This window comes from Anser anser (assembly GCF_964211835.1).
Source record: "Anser anser genome assembly, chromosome: Z".
Classification (NCBI taxonomy): Eukaryota; Metazoa; Chordata; class Aves; order Anseriformes; family Anatidae; genus Anser; species Anser anser.
This window is the reverse complement of record NC_139723.1, coordinates 7,113,560-7,132,322: the sequence shown is the minus strand read 5'-3', so window position 1 is coordinate 7,132,322 and position 18,763 is coordinate 7,113,560. Positions and strand designations below refer to the sequence as shown.

General features: G+C 40.6%; 1 protein-coding gene across 4 annotated transcripts in view; it reads right to left on the bottom strand.

Moving 5' to 3' along the window:
• EDIL3 (EGF like repeats and discoidin domains 3) overlaps nucleotides 1–18,763 on the bottom strand; it is a 287,431-nt gene that overhangs the window by 190,291 nt on the left and 78,377 nt on the right. For 3 of the 4 annotated variants that reach the window (XM_083816852.1, XM_083816851.1, XM_083816854.1), the window contains one exon: nucleotides 12,659–12,787. In XM_083816852.1, coding sequence (XP_083672978.1) covers nucleotides 12,659–12,787 — 129 coding nt within the window. Of the gene's footprint in view, nucleotides 1–12,658; nucleotides 12,788–14,105; nucleotides 14,205–18,763 lie in introns of all 4 variants that reach the window. The other variant, XM_083816853.1, reaches the window with a different exon arrangement.

Sequence of the window (18,763 nt, the reverse complement as noted above, 5' to 3'; positions counted from 1 at the left end):
ATCCAAGACAGCGGTTTTACTGGTCCCCTTCCTGGCTTCGCCAAGAATAGAGAATTCTACCATTTCTTGGTCACTCTGCCCAAGACAGGTCCTGACTACCACATCTCCCACCAGTCCGTCACTGTTTGTGAACAGAAGGTCTAGCGGGGCACCTCCCCTGGTAGGCTCATTAACCAGCTGCATCACGAAGCTATCCTTCCACACTCTCCAGAAACCTCCTAGACTGCTTTCTCTGGGCTGTGTTGTGCTTCTGGGATATGTCTGGGAAGTTGAAGTCCCCCATGAGAACAAGCGCTGACAATTTCGCAACTTCTGCCAGCTGCCTGTAGAACTCCTCATCCATTTCCTCATCCTGGTTCGGCGGTCTATAACAGACCCCCACCAGGATGCTTGCATTGTTGGCCTTCCCTCTGATCCTAAACCATAGGGACTCAACCTTATCAGACCCAGCCTCAAGTTCCACAACATCAAAACACTCTCTAATATAATGCCATTCTAGTTTTAAATATAACAAGTGAAGCATAGCATAGGCATCACTCCATTTAGATACACAGATACCTAGATGGACAAAGAAATGTTACGTGTGTCCTGTTTCTGTTTACACCATAAAAGACACCAGACTCCATGAAAACTGCTATGTCTAGAATAAAAATTAACTTTAAGATGGTTACCACAGCAGCAGCTATTCTTTGTATTCTTTGCTTACAGCTAGAGACCACTTGAGTGAACATAGTCAACAAAAGCTAAATAGTAATTGCTGTTAAAAGCAGTGAGGAACTATATACCATACTGGATGGGACTTAGAAAAGGGACTCTGGCATTTAAGGGTATCTTAGACTTTCCCTCTGAAATAGAAGTTCTGAACCCAGGCATGTGCACTCTCCTCCCAACACCATGGAGGATGTTATGAGGGATAGCACATAAATATCTGAAACCTCCAGTTCTTTCTGTGTTCTTTTACATAGGTTAAAGAACAGTGAATGCATTACCCAGAAGTGAGTTAGCATCATGTTGTAACACTATACATTTGTGTGGATGCATTGATGTAGAAAAAAGGAGGGCAGTAAAGAGGTGTGCAGGAACTGAAACAGAATATTTGAAGCATCTCCAAAAGGACTTGAAATCTGAGTATTTGTATTCCTTTCTCCCTGTAGAAAATGCTCATATTTATTAGCAGAATTGGTTTTTTTTGCAAACCTAAAATAATCTAGTCTATTTTGACCACTGCTATTATTCTGTTAGGAAAGGGGCTAGGAGTAAGTTTAGGACATTAAAGTTTTGTGCATATGGACAGATAAACAGAGTAGATTACATATGCATGTCTTGTACCCATCCATTTGAAAAAACATTAAAACCTTGCATGCATTCATGCATATTTGAATTAGATATTTGTCAAAAGCATAGATCAGAAGTGCAGAACTATGCATATTTGTACCAATTATGCATGGAGAGACACATAAGCTGAATACCATTATAAATACAAATGAAGCTGAAGTGTGGCTTTACCAAATCACACAGGCATCCTTTCTAATCTCATAAGCAAACAAACAAAAACAAAAACAAGCAAAAAAAAAAAAAAAAAAAAAAAACAACCACATGTCCAAATCAAACCCTTGCACGTGCTTTTCCAGACTTCAGAATTGGCTGGCTTACAGTAGAATCAGCCCAGTGTGTGATTCAAAATGAAGATGGTATGGATGACTGGAGTGTTTGTACCTCCAGCTAGTATGCTAGTATTATAGATATAGTCAGAAAATCACCAACTGAAAATGCAAATTTTGATCCTTTAATTTTTTTTTTATTTTTATTATTTTTATTTTTTAGACATAGGAAGTAATATACTGATTCTCCTCACTTATGGTACAATGTCAATTTTCACCCAGCTGCTCAGCTCAAGTAATACAACTGAAATATTATACTGCAGCCTTAATTTAGGATGGAATCTCATGCCCTAATCATTTTGGTCGTTAATATTATGACATAAACTTGACTGAATTATTATTATTTTACAGCATCATCAAGTTAAGAAAGCTGTACACCTCTGATACAACACACAAAAAATGTCCGAGTACCTCTAAATGAAATTATTTATATGCTTCATACAGTCAGCTTTTCATTTAAGATCTTGTTATCCACCCTGGGACTGAAGTAAAAAGAAGAGGGAAAAGACGCGTGACTTCTCTCTTCACAAAATAGCTGAAGTGTGAAAAACCACCCCTAGGCAACACCCCATGCCACACTGGAGTGTCTGTAGCTCTCCCCACACTTGTGCTGAGGTCCAGCAGTTGCAGGTCTGTGCAGTGCCTTTTATCATCCATGAGCAGCCCACCCCAGATCATTTACTAGGTAAATGAAAGAAGAGGAGAGGAACCAATGGGAGTAGTGGGGATCCTTCAGCCTGGTTATCCACAGCTGCCCTTAGCTGGTGCAGTTCAGGCCAGCCTGGCCTAACAACAGAAAGTCCAGAAGAAAACCGGTCCTTACAGTCACAGAAGGTAAGAAGACACTCAGATGGCCTCTATAGGACAGTTGGAGCTGACTTATAGAGACACTTTTTCCGTTCATCAGTAACCCAGATTATCCCAACATCTCATTAATTTATGATTGCTGGCTATCATATATAAACTGTCCCTCTGTTAAATGAAAGCACTTTTTCTCACTATTATTTTGACTGATAATTTTCATAGAGGGTTGATAATGAATCTTGAGTCTTTCAAATTCTGATTACCATTTTAGATTATCTCATCTAATTCCCGTTTTGCTTACTCCTTGCAACAAATCTACCATTTATTCAGTAGTCTACTTAACAGGAACAATTTTAAACCATAAACTTATTAGGAAGTTCCTATAATTACACTTATATTAGAAATATACAAAAAACTCTAAGAGCTAGAACAGTTAGTTACTTCCCCTTAATGAGGTAAAGTGGGAATGCAAGTACTACTTTTTGCTGAAAAGTGTAATATAAAATTGTCATCTGGTGTATACTGCATTACTTCTCTACATTCAGAGTTGAGTCCACTTCTACAAACAGTTCTGTCTTTAACTTACAATCACAGAATCATAAAACCACTTAGTTTGGAAAAGATCTCCAAGATCATCTGGTGCAGCCTTTAACCTAGCACTGCCAAGTCCATCACTAAACCATGTCACTCACTAAGTACCACACCTACAATTTTTGAATACCTTCAGGGATGGTGATGTTGGGCAGTCTGTTCCAACGCCTCATGATCCTTTCAGTGAAGAAATTTCTTGTAATATCCAACCTAAACCTGCCCTGGCAGAACTTGAGGTCATTTCCTCTTGTCTTATCCCTTGTTGCTTGGGAGAAGAGACGTATCCCCACATCACTACAGCCTCCTTTGAGGTAGTTGTAAGGTATGATAAGGTCTTCCCTGAGCCTTCTTTTTTCTAGGCTAAATAACCCCAGTTCCCTCAACTGGTGAGGCCGCACCTCGAGTACTGTGTTCAGTTTTGGGCCCCTTGCTACAAGTAGGACATCAAGGTGCTCAAGCGAGTCCAGAGAAGGGCAATGAAGCTGGTGAGGGGTCTGGAGAACAAGTCTTATGAGGAGCGGCTGAGGGAGCTGGGGTTGTTCAGCCTGGAGAAGAGGAGGCTCAGGGGCGACCTTATCGCTCTCTACAGGTACCTTAAAGGAGGTTGTAGCGAGGTGGGGCTTGGTCTATTCTCCCACATGCCTGGAGACAGGACAAGGGGGAATGGACTAAAGTTGCGCCAGGGGAGGTTTAGGTTGGATGTTAGGAAGAACTTCTTTACGGAAAGGGTTGTGAGGCATTGGAATGGTGCTGCCCAGGGAAGTGGCGGAGTCACCATCCCTGGAGGTCTTTAAAAGACATTTAGATGTTGATCTTAGTGATATGATTTAGTGGAGGACTTGTTAGTGTTAGGTCAGAGGTTGGACTAGGTGATCTTGGAGGTCTCTTCCAACCTAGACGATTCTGTAATTCTGTGATTCTGTGAACTGCTCCTACGAGCTGTACACATTCCAGTTTAAAACCTTAACAAGATCACACAGTATTCTGGAACTTTGCAGAAGAGTGCTGTACTTGCTCTACTCTGGCAAGAGAATAGAGCATGTACATTACTCCACACTGTTTTAAACACTTAAAAGAAATCTGCCTCTGGAATGGAGTGCTGATCAGAAGAGATCAGATCTTGCACCCTTAAGCAAATGCCTTAACAGAGATTTTAAATAAAAAGAGCATACAAAAGCATCAGATCATACAGAGTTAGACAGTAGAATGAAACTTCTGAGTTACAAACAGCAATTTTCCCAGTTAGAAATATTAAATATATGCAGAGTAACATTTGGGCAACCTTATTCTTCTGCTTCTGAGCATAATAATATTTATCAGTGGATGAAAGAAAAAGGAGTAAGAATTCTCTTAAGGGGTAAGGGCATCTCTTTATGGTATCAACATTCCATAAGAATGTTTCCCTACTTCATTATTTTAAATATAACTAAAGATACTTGTGGAGAAGAAGGTAAGCAAATGTGATTCCAAATCATGATGAATTTTGCTCTGCTTAATGAGCCCTTTATATAAATAGTTTTGAAAAAAAAAATAAAAATCTGGAAAATAACTTGGGGGGAAATGAAAGAAACAATAGTAAAGTCCATCTGTCCCCAAGTTTCAATATTCATCTTTTATTTTTTGTTTCTTTTACACTGGAACTGCAGTGTACTTAGAACTTGCATTAACCTGAGCACCAGCAGGTTTTGCATCTGATCATTTTAGCCTAACAAGTCTAAAATCTTCTAATCTGAATCTCCTAGGATGCCAGAATTATCATCTCGTTAAAGACCAATTTGCCTTTTCAGCTAAAGAATCAGCTTCCTCCTGGCATTTTTATTTTAGCAAGTTGTTTTCAAGCTGTTGAGTCATATCCTTCTACATAAAAATCCAGGAGAACACTAGATTATATAAAACAGGAATACAAAAAGGGACAGTACTTTAAGAACATCTATTTCTGAAGTCTATATTTTATGAGAAATTACATCATCTGGGTTCTTCAAAAACATAAAAACTACGTATTTGATGTCAGCCAAGAAGCCAGAGGAAGAAGAAAATGAGTCTATAAAGCTACCACCCATTTCTAGAAAAACAGAAGAGTAACTAATCCTTGGTCCTTCTTGATAGCTCTTAATGAATAATGTATTTTAAAAGTATCAAAAGTTCTGCAACTCTTCATTCTACCAAGAGTCAGACAAAAACATACAGATCTTGGATTTAATATTTGGCAAAGATACATGCATTTGACGTACATACAAAAATGATATAGAAGGAACTCTTTAGGGCAGATTATAGTACTAACAATCTATTAGCAATTTAAAAAATAAAACGTGTTTTTCATATGTATTTAAACACATGTAAATAAATAAATAAATAAATAGATAAATAGAAAGTAAGGGTGGGTGAGATCAATCTTTAATATTTGCCTTTTCAAAAATTTTACAGAACCAAAGAATCTATAATAGGGCCAGGTCTGTGCTGCAGCTGATGAGCATCTGATATGCATAATATGAGCCTCTGCAAAAAACACCACTTTCTTCTAACCAGAGCTTGCATGGCTCTTAGAAACTACAGATCTTTCCACTCTAGACAAAAATAAACAATACTGAACAACAAAGTCAACATAACATGGAACTTAGTTTAAACCGCCTAGCAGCAAATTCAGCAAGTCTCTCGACTACTTCAGAAGTACTAATGGATTTGAAATGTTCATACACTTGCATAACAGAATATTTATTCCATTAGATTTCAACGTCTCAATGTGTACTCAATTCAGCTGTTTTAATCTGCTGCAGCTGTTGCCCACCCAAACCTCTTTCATTCAAAACAGATGAATTATTTGCAGGTTTCTTTCTCCAGACAACATTAGAGCACCTATCCAAAGACCAATTTTCCTTGGCTGCTAACATAAGGTTTTCACAGATTTTTATGTTTTACTGGCAGATTTGGCAAAATATAGTTGGCTTATTGTACCTACTTGTTTGAAGCCAGTTCTAAGCATTTCAGAACCCAGACACATCATGCTGCTAAGGAAATGGCTGTTTTGTTTTTTTTTGTTTCTTTTTTTTCTGTTACTTCTTCTGTCTCTTCTTTGCCCCTTAAACTAGGGAAACCGGTCAGCTGCATACTGGAGCCCAGTGGGAATGGACCTGGCTCACAGGAATGAACAAGTGCTTGCTGTGTCTCCCTTTCAGTCCACACAGCCAAGGCAGGTCAGATCTGCAATGTGCCAACTCTTCTTTATGGACCACCACAGTGTTAGCAGACCCTATATACTTGGAATTTCCAACTGAATGGCTCCTGGGTATAAGATACGTCCTTATTGGTACATGAGAGTTCTCCATGACCTACATGCATGGTTTTCTCAACATTTTTCTATTCCTTGGCATCAGTGCTGGAACTTTTAATAGAAATGTAATTTACCGCTGAGAGCTTCATTGCTCCCATTGAAAACAGGGGCTGAGAATGTGTTTTGCAGACTATCCTAGGCTCACAAACCTTATTTATCTTTGCAAGTTCTCATTCTGAGCAGTAGTTCCGGCAATGAGAATCTGGATGTTTTTGGGTTGTCTTTTTAATTAGACCAAAATGCATAAAATCTCCCTCAGTATGTTGAATTGCTCGTTTGCCTGTTTGGCTGTGTCAAATGCTCTGAAGCAACTAATCATTCCTTGCCAGTCTGTGCTTTCATAAAATAAATCTTTAAATGGAAAAAAAAAAAAAAGTGTGATACGATTTTCAAGATAGGGTTTACCTACACACATTGTGGATGGTCATCTTGAGATCGGTGGTAGACTTGTAAGACTGGGCATATAATTCAGGATGCTTTATAAAGGGTATGTCCTGATTAAACCCAAGAGTATAGTAACTAACTTTTTAAATTGCTAACAGCATGCTGGGCTGCATTAGCTTTCTGTGATTCTCTGACACTATCCTAATGAATTTCATTCTCAATATCCAAATAAAGAGGTTCTCTTAAAATATGAGCTCTGGTCTAAATGAACATGATTGTGTATAACTCACAGATAAAGTCTTTCACCTAATTTACTGGTGCTGATGCAATATCCACTGTATTAGCATTCTCACCAATTTTGACTTGAGCTCCTGTTTTCACAAGAGGTTTACTAGCCATCAATACCAAAGGCAACTGTTTCAGCAGAAACGTTGTACAATTACTTACAATATTACAATTACAAAGTATAATGTTTTCTGCTCAGCATTTAATACCATTTACCAAGACCTTCCGCTTGCACGCATTTACTCTACTCAGTTTAGATTTCTGTGTACTATGCACCCTTCAGGCTACTCAGAAGCTAACAATTAAGACTTAATTAGTCAAATTATTTTTATTAACACCTATTGATTGTCTTTCAACAGAATTCCGTATCTTTGGAAAACATCTCTTAATGAGTTAAGTGCCCTTATATGTGATAGTTCCTTATATTGTGACAGAAACAAAAAACGTGTCTTACAGTCAATTCTAAAACTGCTGTATTGGAGTTGTGGCATTACAGACTACAGACTTCGGGAAAGAATACTGTGAGAAATGCCATCAAGATACTGAACATACAACAACAGCTACAGCCTTACTAAGAGGAAACGTAGTAGTCCATACTCATATTGACAATTCTAATCATAGGAAAGGTAATACAAGAATGCATTTCAAACTGTTTAGCAAATAGCTTGGGGGTGTTTCCCACTAAAACCGAAGAAACAAAACACAGATTCACACAAAATCACATTCATTTTCATCAGATGCTATGTTGATAGAGCTCCATTTAACAACTTCTTCCATTGCTCAGAAGAGGAAACCTGGCTGTCATTAAGAACTCAGCAGCAGTAAGTGGTTGCTGAAGAAAATTAGCACTTTCCCTGTTTGCCCTCAAGAAAAGGAATTAGCACAGAATCCAAACAAGTACCATATCTAAAGCCTAGCAGAGAAGAATTTGTTTTCTACCCCTTCCCACTGCAACTCTCTCTTTTCTCAGAAAAGACTAGTCTGCTGCCATGAAAGCTGATTATTCTTCCTATATACAAATAAACACAGGCCCACTCACTACTCCAGTTTTACCTTTGTGTCAATGGGACCATTGAAACAATTTGCAAGAAAAACAAAAGAAAACAAAAAGAGACAATCCTTTCCTTTTCAACTTTTCCAAATGTTAAATTGATCAACATCAGAAGCAAAGCATGATGACACTTTACTGAAGAAGAATAATATCCCCCTTTGATCAGTGCAGCAGACGGTGGATAAGTCACTGAAGTAGATGCAGTCATGATAGCAATAAATATAGTCAATTTGGGTGACACTATACATATACTGAAATAAGAACAGATGCTGAAATTGGGAGTGCGTGGTCGAGTAAGTAAGTCGAGTATTTCCCAATACTTAGCACAGGCAGCCTGCCAGTAGATTGAGGGAGGTGATCATCTACCTAGAATTATTAACAGATTGGAGCATCTGACATATGAGGGGCACCTAAAAAAGATGGAACTGTTAAGGCTGTGGAAGAGAAGGCTCAGAGAAATAAAGAAATCGGAGCCAAAGTCTTCTCAGCACTTCATGGTGACAGAATGAGAGACAATGGGCAGAAACTAAAACCCAGGAAATACCACTTAAACTTACTGGCGGGTGGGGGGATGTCACTAGACAAGCACAGATTGCCAAGAGAAGCTGTGAAGTCTCCATCCTTGGCAATATTCAATCAGATCTGATGCAAAAGGTGCACTTTCCAAAAGTGTCCCAACAGCCTATTTGAATGCAGGGTTGGAGAGTGTTTGCAGATCTCCTGTAATATGCTCATGGATCTTTTACGCTCCCTGTCATCATATATCATTTATTTTACCAATTACATAAATTAAACATGTTCACCAGCTTATCCTGGTGGACAGCTATTGAATTTCAGATCTGGAAGATCAAAACTGAGTAATTTTAAGTCACTCAATTTGAAATGTGAAGAGCATGGTCACTCATGCTACATACTAATAGTCTTACGGCATAATAAACTTAGCTGCCCTTTTCTTTGACTTTTACTTTTAGTCATGTATTTCTCTCCCTGTTTTCCTCTATGTACACACCAAATAAAATGGGATTCAATGTTATTTTTTATCTTAAGAACATTTTTGCCAGTCTTATCTCAATGCATATAGCCACATTGTCATTGCTCCTCTCATGCAATGTCCATAACTAAGCTTCTTTTCGTTCAATGAATATTCACATTGATTAGGATGCACATTAATAGTTTTCCTTAACAATGTGTATGAAAAACCTTCTATTAATTGTATATAACACCTGCAGTTTGTGGTATTTCTGTAATTTACATGGTCTCTGAGAGTTAGTTGTGAGCTATTTAAATGCTGTAAAGTCTGTCAACTTATTGTCTCTGAGGCATATCAATACAAATGTAAATTACATGTGAATCTTTTTCAATTTAGGCTAAAAATCATGTTGCCAAAGATACAGGAATCTGCTAAAGAGGTAACTCAGGCCATAGCGTCCTTATTATCTTTGGAAAACATCCTACTATTTGGGAAGCTTGATATAATTACCTTTTACTCTTATCTGTTTAGCTAAATCCTTTTCTGCCTAACCGGAGGATGTGCTGTATTGAAAAGAACCACAATGTAATTTTTCCTGCTCACCTCTATCTTATTCTCCACTAGTTTATCAACTTTTTATAATCTGTTAGGATACAGAGTATTAAAATGACCTAAGTGTACAAACAGAGTAATAGTATAGATCTATCTTCTAATCTCAATTCTTTTAGCATAACAATGTATATATAGTATTTAATATACCTAAACAGAAAATGAGAGAGGATTACATTTAGAGAAAGAATAGGATTAGAATATGATTGTTAATTTATAATACATAAATTATTACTAACACCGTACAATAACTTTGTTTTATGTAGGCTCACTCAAAGGCACAGGATCAGAAAATATTGGAACGGTCTAGCAGAGGAGTCAGGACTTTCCGTTGGTAAGGTTTAGAAAGAAACACCAATATTGAAATAATGTGCTGTGATCATGGTGGGTTATTTTATGTTATCTTTTTAAGATAATAAAAAATGTAACTGGAGGTACACCCCTATGTCCTTGAAACACTCACGCTACTCCCCAGCTTTACTGAAAACGGGTTGGTCAATGTAGGTACTTCCGTCTAAATATCTGATGTCTCTACCCTGAAGTATTTTCATGCATCTACCATTCTTCTGTAACAAGAATTTACACCTTCCTATCTGTATTGCATTTATTTACCCACTTCCAACTTCAATCATTCTGTGATTCTGTCATTAAGTAAAACCCGTTACCTCTTCCTGTGAAATCCCCATCTGAGGTATATTCCTTGAAAACGTGTGACTTTCTAGTTAGCATTCAGAGATAAGCAATATTTTGTTGCCTTGACTGAATAATATCTAAACTAGGAGTCTCTGACAACAGGGCTGCATGGAATACCTCACTGCATCTCGTTCTTGCTATACAGTGCTTCTGAGGGGAGCAGTACCTCTCCCTTTCTCTTTTTCCCCACCCTCCTCTTTTCTTCTTAGTCAGTGTTTCCAGACATCTTAAATACCTAGTTTTAAACCACCTTGTTGCTTTCAACTACACAGGAAATTGTCAAGAAACCTTTTTGGAGATCCTAGGAACTAAAAGAATTAACTCATTAAAAAGACAAATAGAAGTAAGCTTTATTAGCATCCTTTCTCCAATCTTAACATCTGCTAATAAACACTTGCGGTAGAAGTGATCACACAGGGTCTTACACTCCTGGACTCCTCTCAAATCCATTTTGCAACTGATTTTTTTATTTGGAATGTTCCAGTGTTTGAATTAATGAAGAATAAATGGCTTACACTCTTTGTCATTATCTTCATAGGAAAAATCAGGATATCAAGTTAAGTATCAGTTTTTTCAGTGGTTTACTTTATGTAGGGGAGGATTATGCTGGATCAGCCTCAAACAGTCTATACCAAAAAGTAAACAAGCAAACAAACCTTTTTCTACTTTTTCTCCTAAAAAGAACTAGTTTTAAAGTTTTCAGAAAGTAACAGTTGTCTCTGAATCCATACAGGTAGCATAATCGTAAAGAACAAACACAAACAGAATGAACACCCTGTACTTTATCTAATATTGGAATTTTAATAAACCCTGTACCTAATCAGCATTGTTTCCTGCATATTCCCTCTGGATTGAAAACTAAAAAATATAATATTGTGCCTGCATAAACATTGTGATTACCACATATTCTAGTGTTCTCTATTTGCTTATGTTTCACTCTGTTTACCAAACTGAGATTTTGTTGTGTTGGAAGAACTTACTTAAGAATATGTGCATTTTTTTAAGCCCTGTTAATATGTAGATTTAAATTACAGTGGCAATTATCACAATATACTTTTATCTCAAATTCAGTCACTATCAGCATCCTCTTTGTTATGTGCAATGCAATTTCCTGTCAACCAAATGCATGATGGACCCCAAAGTTTCCTGCAGTAAACCCATGTCACAGCCATTTTAGGGCAGTGTGGCATGTACTTCTAGGATAAATTCAGACCTTCAGGCATGCATGGAAATGTTGGGGAAAGGGATGGAAAACAGGATTCAAAGACAGTATGTTCCTGCTTCTTGGTAGCTGCACCAATGGAAAATAACAGTTTCTCATGCAAATCAAATGTTAGGTAATAACCAGCTACTATGTCTGATAATGATTTACAGTCAGAGGAAAGTGCAGTAGGTGTCTGACCAAAGTTTGTCATTCTACTACAGGAACTATTACATGTGCTTCTAGAAAACTTATGTTCAGGGGAACCAAATTCAACCCAATCTCTACCATAATTAAAATTGCTTAAGGAGACTTAGGATTCACTCCCAGAACAATGGAAGCATCATTTTCAGAAAAGAAAAAACAAACAAATGTGGGTTCCTAGACTAAGTTCTGCTAGCTGTGTTTCATGACAGAGAGATACATACTTAATCCCCAGAAGAGTATCTACAGGTTGTGCCTGTGTAGCCTTGACTTATTTATTAAGAAATGAAATCAGCATAGACTTAGGAAAAATGAAGTGTTAGAGAAGTGCTGAGACTAGCTTTGACAGTTTCAACAAGGCATTTGCAGAAGTAAGTGCTCTCAGCTGTTGGCATTGCTTTTCTGCTCCAGGCTGGTGTCCTACAGGACAGCTGGCAGAAGCAAAATGTGTGAGCTGTACTCGGCTGTCACTGACCAAAGCATGTTAGTGTAACCCAGATTGATAAATTACAAACATAGACATCAGATATGAAATACTTGAAGGGTTGTACTGTTTTCAAATACTTTGGCTGTCAGCAAAAGAAATGCACAGAGGGCATGCAAAGCCTTCAGACAAGAGGTGCTGCCACACAGCCTTCACTCTAGCTGCAGCATATTTTCCTAGTATGAACAAAAATAAGAGACAATGCCAAGCCATTCTATGATTCTATGATATAGATATCTGTGATACAGAAAAAAAGGATGAGACAGCAAAAACAAGCAATGCAACAACCACAGCACTACACAAAATGCAGTGGACAAAATCACTGGTTGGTTGGCCACAACTAACAGGACATTCAAACAGCTATTCGTTCCTCCATTCAGATTTTGCACTTACCAACCTCCACAACACTAGAACAATTGGGGTCTGTGAAGCCTTCCGGACACTCGCATGAGTAGAAGTCATCGTTCAGCCCTGACAGACAGATGCCACCATTTTTGCATGGATTGGAGTCACACAGGTCTCCTGTGAGTTAAAGGAAGAAAAGATTCTTGTATGAAACTCTGCAAAAGTTATACACAAGCTCTAAGTATGGTGGACTACTGATGATCAAGAACAGACAAGTATGATAACCTCTGTGTCCTCTAAATATCTTTTGGCTAATTCTATTTTATATTTATTTAGCAGTACACCTCTGTCTCATCATTTTCTCTTAGCCTTCTACTCCACCAAAAGGGCTTCTCTTAAGCACACTGACAGATATTCACTTGAAAACAAAATATAAATAAAAATAATAATAATAATAATTTTTCACTTTATCTCATTTGAATTCCAGCAGGATATATATTTGGAAAAAAAATTACTTCTCCAGATTTAATGGAACATGAAGCCAAACGGTGCTTTTGGTTCAGGATATTATCTTACCACCTAGCTACTGAGCAAAGAACTGTGGCTGTGGTTATATCCTCACCTGCTCCAGATACATGCACTCTTAAACCACGCAGCAGTACAGATCAGACATGACACAGTATTTCTGCTGAAAACCAAGCACAGCATTTAGGCCAGCAGTGTGCTTCTATGTTGACTTTATGTCAGTCACAGGAAGACCCATTACATGTGTTTTCAGGAAGAAGTTCAACAATAGAAAGTAAAGCCACTGAAGGGTTTTGAGCAATTTAATTCTAACAGTAAGGTTAACGATGATATTTGAGCCAAGAGAAGCTTTCACTCCACCTCGAGACCCACCAACACCACAGGAAGGACTTGGGCACAGACCTTCAGTGCTCCTCCACAGTCCCTTCCATGCCCCAAGGAAGTCTGCCAAGTTCTCCCACAACTCCTTTGCTCTGACTGCAGAGACAGAGCAAATCAATTACAAACAAAGCTATGCTTCACTTCAAAACCATGCTATGCTATGAACTAGCCATGCTTCAAAGCTGCTTGGGACATGGCAAGCACAGGCACAGTGCGTAGCTTCAATCTTCCTAAATAAGGATAAACAAGCAGATTTTGCTAATCCTTGAATTGCTTTTCAGGGAAGACAGCCTCCTTGGCTAATTAGCATCGAGGCAATCAACAGCAGCAAGATGTAAACTCTGAAAGACGCACCCCAGGGCTGCTTCATATGCTCAGTGCTTGAACACGTCTCCAGTGTTACCAGTGTATACAGTACATTATCTAATACTGTCTGAAACCACCTTCATGAGGAGATATAAAAGAGAGAACAGAGTGCCCGTCCAACTCTTTTGTTACTCCTCTAGCACCTTCAGAGAACCACACCCTCTCACAGTTCTACAAATATGCTGAAATATCGGACTGCTTCTGCTGAAAACGTCTGAAATACCTGTTGTCAGTTTGAGATCTGATCCAAAGTTTGTGAGTCTTGCTAATGACTATTATTCTCCTGTAATGCTGGTACCAAGACATGAAGTATTTTACATCTCTGTTGAAAGAGAACAACAAGAGGTAATTTTGTGTCCAGTCCGCACTGGGATAATTGGAGGCAATCCTGAAGAATATCTTTTGTGCAGCCTCAATTTCATATTTTTTATCAGATATTTAAATACATCTTTAGATGCATTTTTTACTTATCTCACTGTTGTGGTTTAACCCGGCTGGCAGCTAAACACCACACAGCCGTTCGCTCACCCTCCCCCCTCCCTCTCTGGGATGGGGGGAGAGAAACGGGAAAGTGAAGCCTGTGAGTTGAGATAAAGACGGTTTATTAAGACAGGAAAATAATAATAACAATAATAATAATAATAGTGATAATGGTAATAGTATTAACAATAATAATGTGTAAGAAAACAAGTGATGCACAATGCAATTGCTCACCACCCGCTGACCGATGCCCAGCCTATTCCCGAGCAGCCGGCCCCCCCACCCCGGCCAGCCACCCCTATATATTGTTTAGCATGACGTCAGATGGTATGGAATACCCCTTTGGCCAGTTTGGGTCAGCTGTCCTGGGTCTGTCCCCTCCCAGCTCCTGCTGCACCCCCAGCCTGCTCGCTGGCAGGACAGAGCAAGAAGCCGAAAAGTCCTTGGCCTGGTGTAAACACTGCTCTGCAACAATTAAAACATCAGCATGTTATCAGCGCTCTTCTCATCCTAATCCAAAACATAGCACCCTACCAGCTACTATGAGCTACTTAACTCTGTCCTAACTGGAACCAGGACAGATATCCACCCCTTATTCCATACCATTTATGTCATGCTCAGGTTACACTCTGTCCAATACATTCTAATTAATCACCATTTTCATCTATGATATATAGCAATCATGGTAGTGATGACATACATTATTATATAATAATTAACATACTACAATTCAACTCATGGGCTATTCTCACCCAGTATCAAATCCCCTTGAGGTACACACCGGACCTCCCCATTCTTTTGCATTACCCACCAAGTGCATCCAGGTCCCTGAGCAAAAGCAATTCCACGAATAGGTTTGCCTTTTCCTGAGGCAGGAGTAGCCCAGACTGTTTTACCCAGCATGTTTCTTACGTGCACTACAGGAACTTTATCCCCTTCTACAGTGCGTAACAGGTTTGATTGGGCAGGTCCAGCTCGGTTGGCAGATCCCCTGGTATTGACTAACCAGGTGGCCTTTGCCAAATGTGTATCCCAATTTTTGAATGTCCCAGCACCCATTGCTTTCAGTGTAGTCTTCAACAGTCCATTGTATCGTTCAACTTTTCCAGAGGCTGGTGCATGATAGGGGATGTGATACACCCACTCAATACCATGTTCTTTGGCCCAAGTGTCTATAAGGTTGTTTCGGAAATGAGTCCCGTTGTCTGACTCAATTCTCTCTGGGGTGCCATGTCGCCATAAGACTTGCTTTTCAAGGCCCAGGATAGTGTTCCGGGCGGTGGCATGGGGCACAGGATATGTTTCCAGCCATCCGGTGGTTGCTTCCACCATTGTAAGTACGTGGCGCTTGCCGTTGCGGGTTTGAGGGAGTGTGATGTAATCAATCTGCCAGGCCTCTCCATATTTATATTTCAGCCATCGTCCTCCATACCAAAGAGGTTTTGACCGTTTGGCTTGCTTGATTGCAGCACATGTTTCACAGTCATGAATAACCTGTGCTATAGTGTCCATGGTCAGGTCCACCCCTCGATCACGAGCCCATCTGTAGGTTGCATCTCTACCTTGATGGCCTGAGGTGTCATGGGCCCATCGGGCTATAAATAATTCACCTTTATGTTGCCAGTCCAGGTCCACCTGAGCCACTTCAATCTTAGCAGCCTGATCCACCTGCTGGTTGTTTTGGTGTTCTTCAGTAGCCCGATTCTTGGGCACATGAGCATCTACATGGCGTACCTTTACAACCAGGTTCTCTACCCGGGCAGCAATATCTTGCCACAATGCCGCAGCCCAGATGGGCTTGCCCCTGCGCTGCCAGTTGTTCTGCTTCCATTGCTGTAACCACCCCCACAGGGCATTTGCTACCATCCATGAATCAGTATAGAGATAGAGAACTGGCCACTTTTCTCGTTCAGCAATATCTAAAGCCAGCTGAATGGCTTTTACTTCTGCAAACTGACTCGATTCACCTTCTCCCTCAGCAGCTTCTGCAACTCGTCGTGTAGGACTCCATACAGCAGCTTTCCATCTCCGATGCTTTCCCACAATACGACAGGACCCGTCAGTGAACAAGGCATATTTCTTCTCATTTTCCGGTAGCTTGTTGTACAGGGGGGCTTCTTCAGCACGAACCACCTCCTCCTCTGGTGATATCCCAAAGTATTTGCCTTCTGGCCAGTCCATAATCACCTCCAAGATTCCTGGGCGACTGGGGTTTCCTATTCGAGCCCGCTGAGTAATCAGTGCAACCCACTTGCTCCATGTAGCATCAGTTGCATGATGCGTAGAGGGGACCCTTCCTTTGAACATCCAGCCTAGTACCGGCAGTCGGGGTGCCAGGAGGAGCTGCGCTTCAGTACCGACCACTTCCGAAGCAGATCGAACTCCTTCATATGCTGCCAATATCTCCTTTTCAGTTGGAGTATAGCGGGCTTCAGATCCTCTGTATCCCCGACTCCAAAACCCCAGGGGTCGACCTCGAGTTTCCCCAGGTTCTTTCTGCCAGAGGCTCCAGGTGGGACCATTCTCTCCGGCTGCGGTGTAGAGCACATTCTTTACATCTGGTCCTGTTCGGACTGGCCCGAGGGCTACTGCATGAACTATTTCCTGCTTAATTTGTTCAAAGGCTTGTCGTTGCTCAGGGCCCCATTCAAAAGCATTCTTCTTACGGGTTACTTGGTAGAGCGGGTTTACAATCAGACTGTAATTTGGAATATGCATTCTCCAAAACCCCACGACACCTAGGAAAGTTTGTGTTTCTTTTTTGCTAGTTGGTGGAGACATAGCTGTTATTTTGTTGATCACATCCATTGGGATTTGACGGCGTCCATCTTGCCATTTTATTCCTAAAAACTGGATCTCTCGTGCAGGTCCTTTAACTTTATTCTGTTTTATGGCAAAACCGGCCTTCAGAAGGATTTGGACTATTTTCTTCCCTTTCTCGAAAACTTCTTCTGCAGTGTCACCCCACACAATGATGTCATCGATGTACTGCAGGTGTTCAGGAGCTTCCCCCTGCTCCAGCGCAGACTGGATCAGTCCATGGCAAATGGTAGGGCTGTGTTTCCACCCCTGGGGCAGCCGATTCCAAGTATATTGGACTCCCCTCCAAGTGAAAGCAAACTGTGGCCTGCACTGTGCTGCTAGAGGGATGGAGAAAAATGCATTAGCGATATCAATTGTGGCATACCACTTGGCTGCCTTTGATTCCAGTTCATACTGGAGTTCTAGCATGTCCGGCACTGCAGCACTCAGTGGTGGCGTGACTTCGTTCAGGCCACGATAGTCCACTGTTAGTCTCCACTCACCATTAGACTTTCGCACTGGCCATATGGGACTATTAAAAGGTGAATGAGTCTTGCTGATCACTCCTTGGCTCTCCAGTTGACGAATTAGCTTATGGATGGGACTCAGGGAGTCTCGGTTGGTGCGATATTGCCGCCGGTGCACAGTTGTGGTAGCGATCGGCACTTGCTGTTCTTCAACCCTCAGCAACCCCACAACAGAAGGGTCCTCTGAGAGACCAGGCAAGGTAGACAACTGTTTAATGTCCTCTGTCTCCAAAGCAGCTATGCCAAAAGCCCAGCGGAACCCTTTTGGGTCCTTGAAATATCCTCTTCTAAGATAGTCTATGCCAAGGATGCACGGAGCATCTGGGCCAGTCACAATACGGTGCTTTTGCCACTCATTACCGGTTAGACTCACTTCAGCCTCCAATACAGTTAACTGCTGGGATCCCCCCGTCACACCATAAATACAGATGGGCTCTGGCCCTTTATAGCTTGATGGCATTAGAGTACATTGTGCACCGGTGTCTACCAAAGCCTTATACTTCTGTGCGTCTGACGTGCCAGGCCATCGAATCCACACAGTCCAATAAACTCGATTGTCCCTTTCCTCCCCCTGGCTGGAGGCAGGGCCCCTCTAGTCCTGGTCAGAATCTTCATTTCTGTGTTTAAAGGACTGCCTGCTGGAAGTTGGAGCAGCAAACCTTTCAGAGAACTCCTTTTTCCCAATTGTTTTCCTTTGCAATTCACGTACCCGTGCCTCTAGGGTCGCAGTAGATTTTCCATCCCATTTTCTCATGTCCTCTCCATGGTCACGTAGGTAAAACCACAGGGTGGCGCGGTGTGTGTGCCCACCATATTGTCTTCCTTGCATAGATGAACGTTTACCCCTAATAGCTGAGACACTGGTTTGTACAGGTGGGGAGGAAAATAAACTCTCTTTAAGTTGGTGGATCTCTTCAGAAAGTTTCTCCAAGGTATTCTCTTTTAGCTGGTGGACACTAGTTCGTTCAGGTGAAGGGGAAGATAATCTTTCTTCAAGTTGGTGGATCTTTTCAGAAAGTTTCTCCAAAGCATTCTCTTTTAGCTGGTGGACACTGGTTCGTTCAGGTGAAGG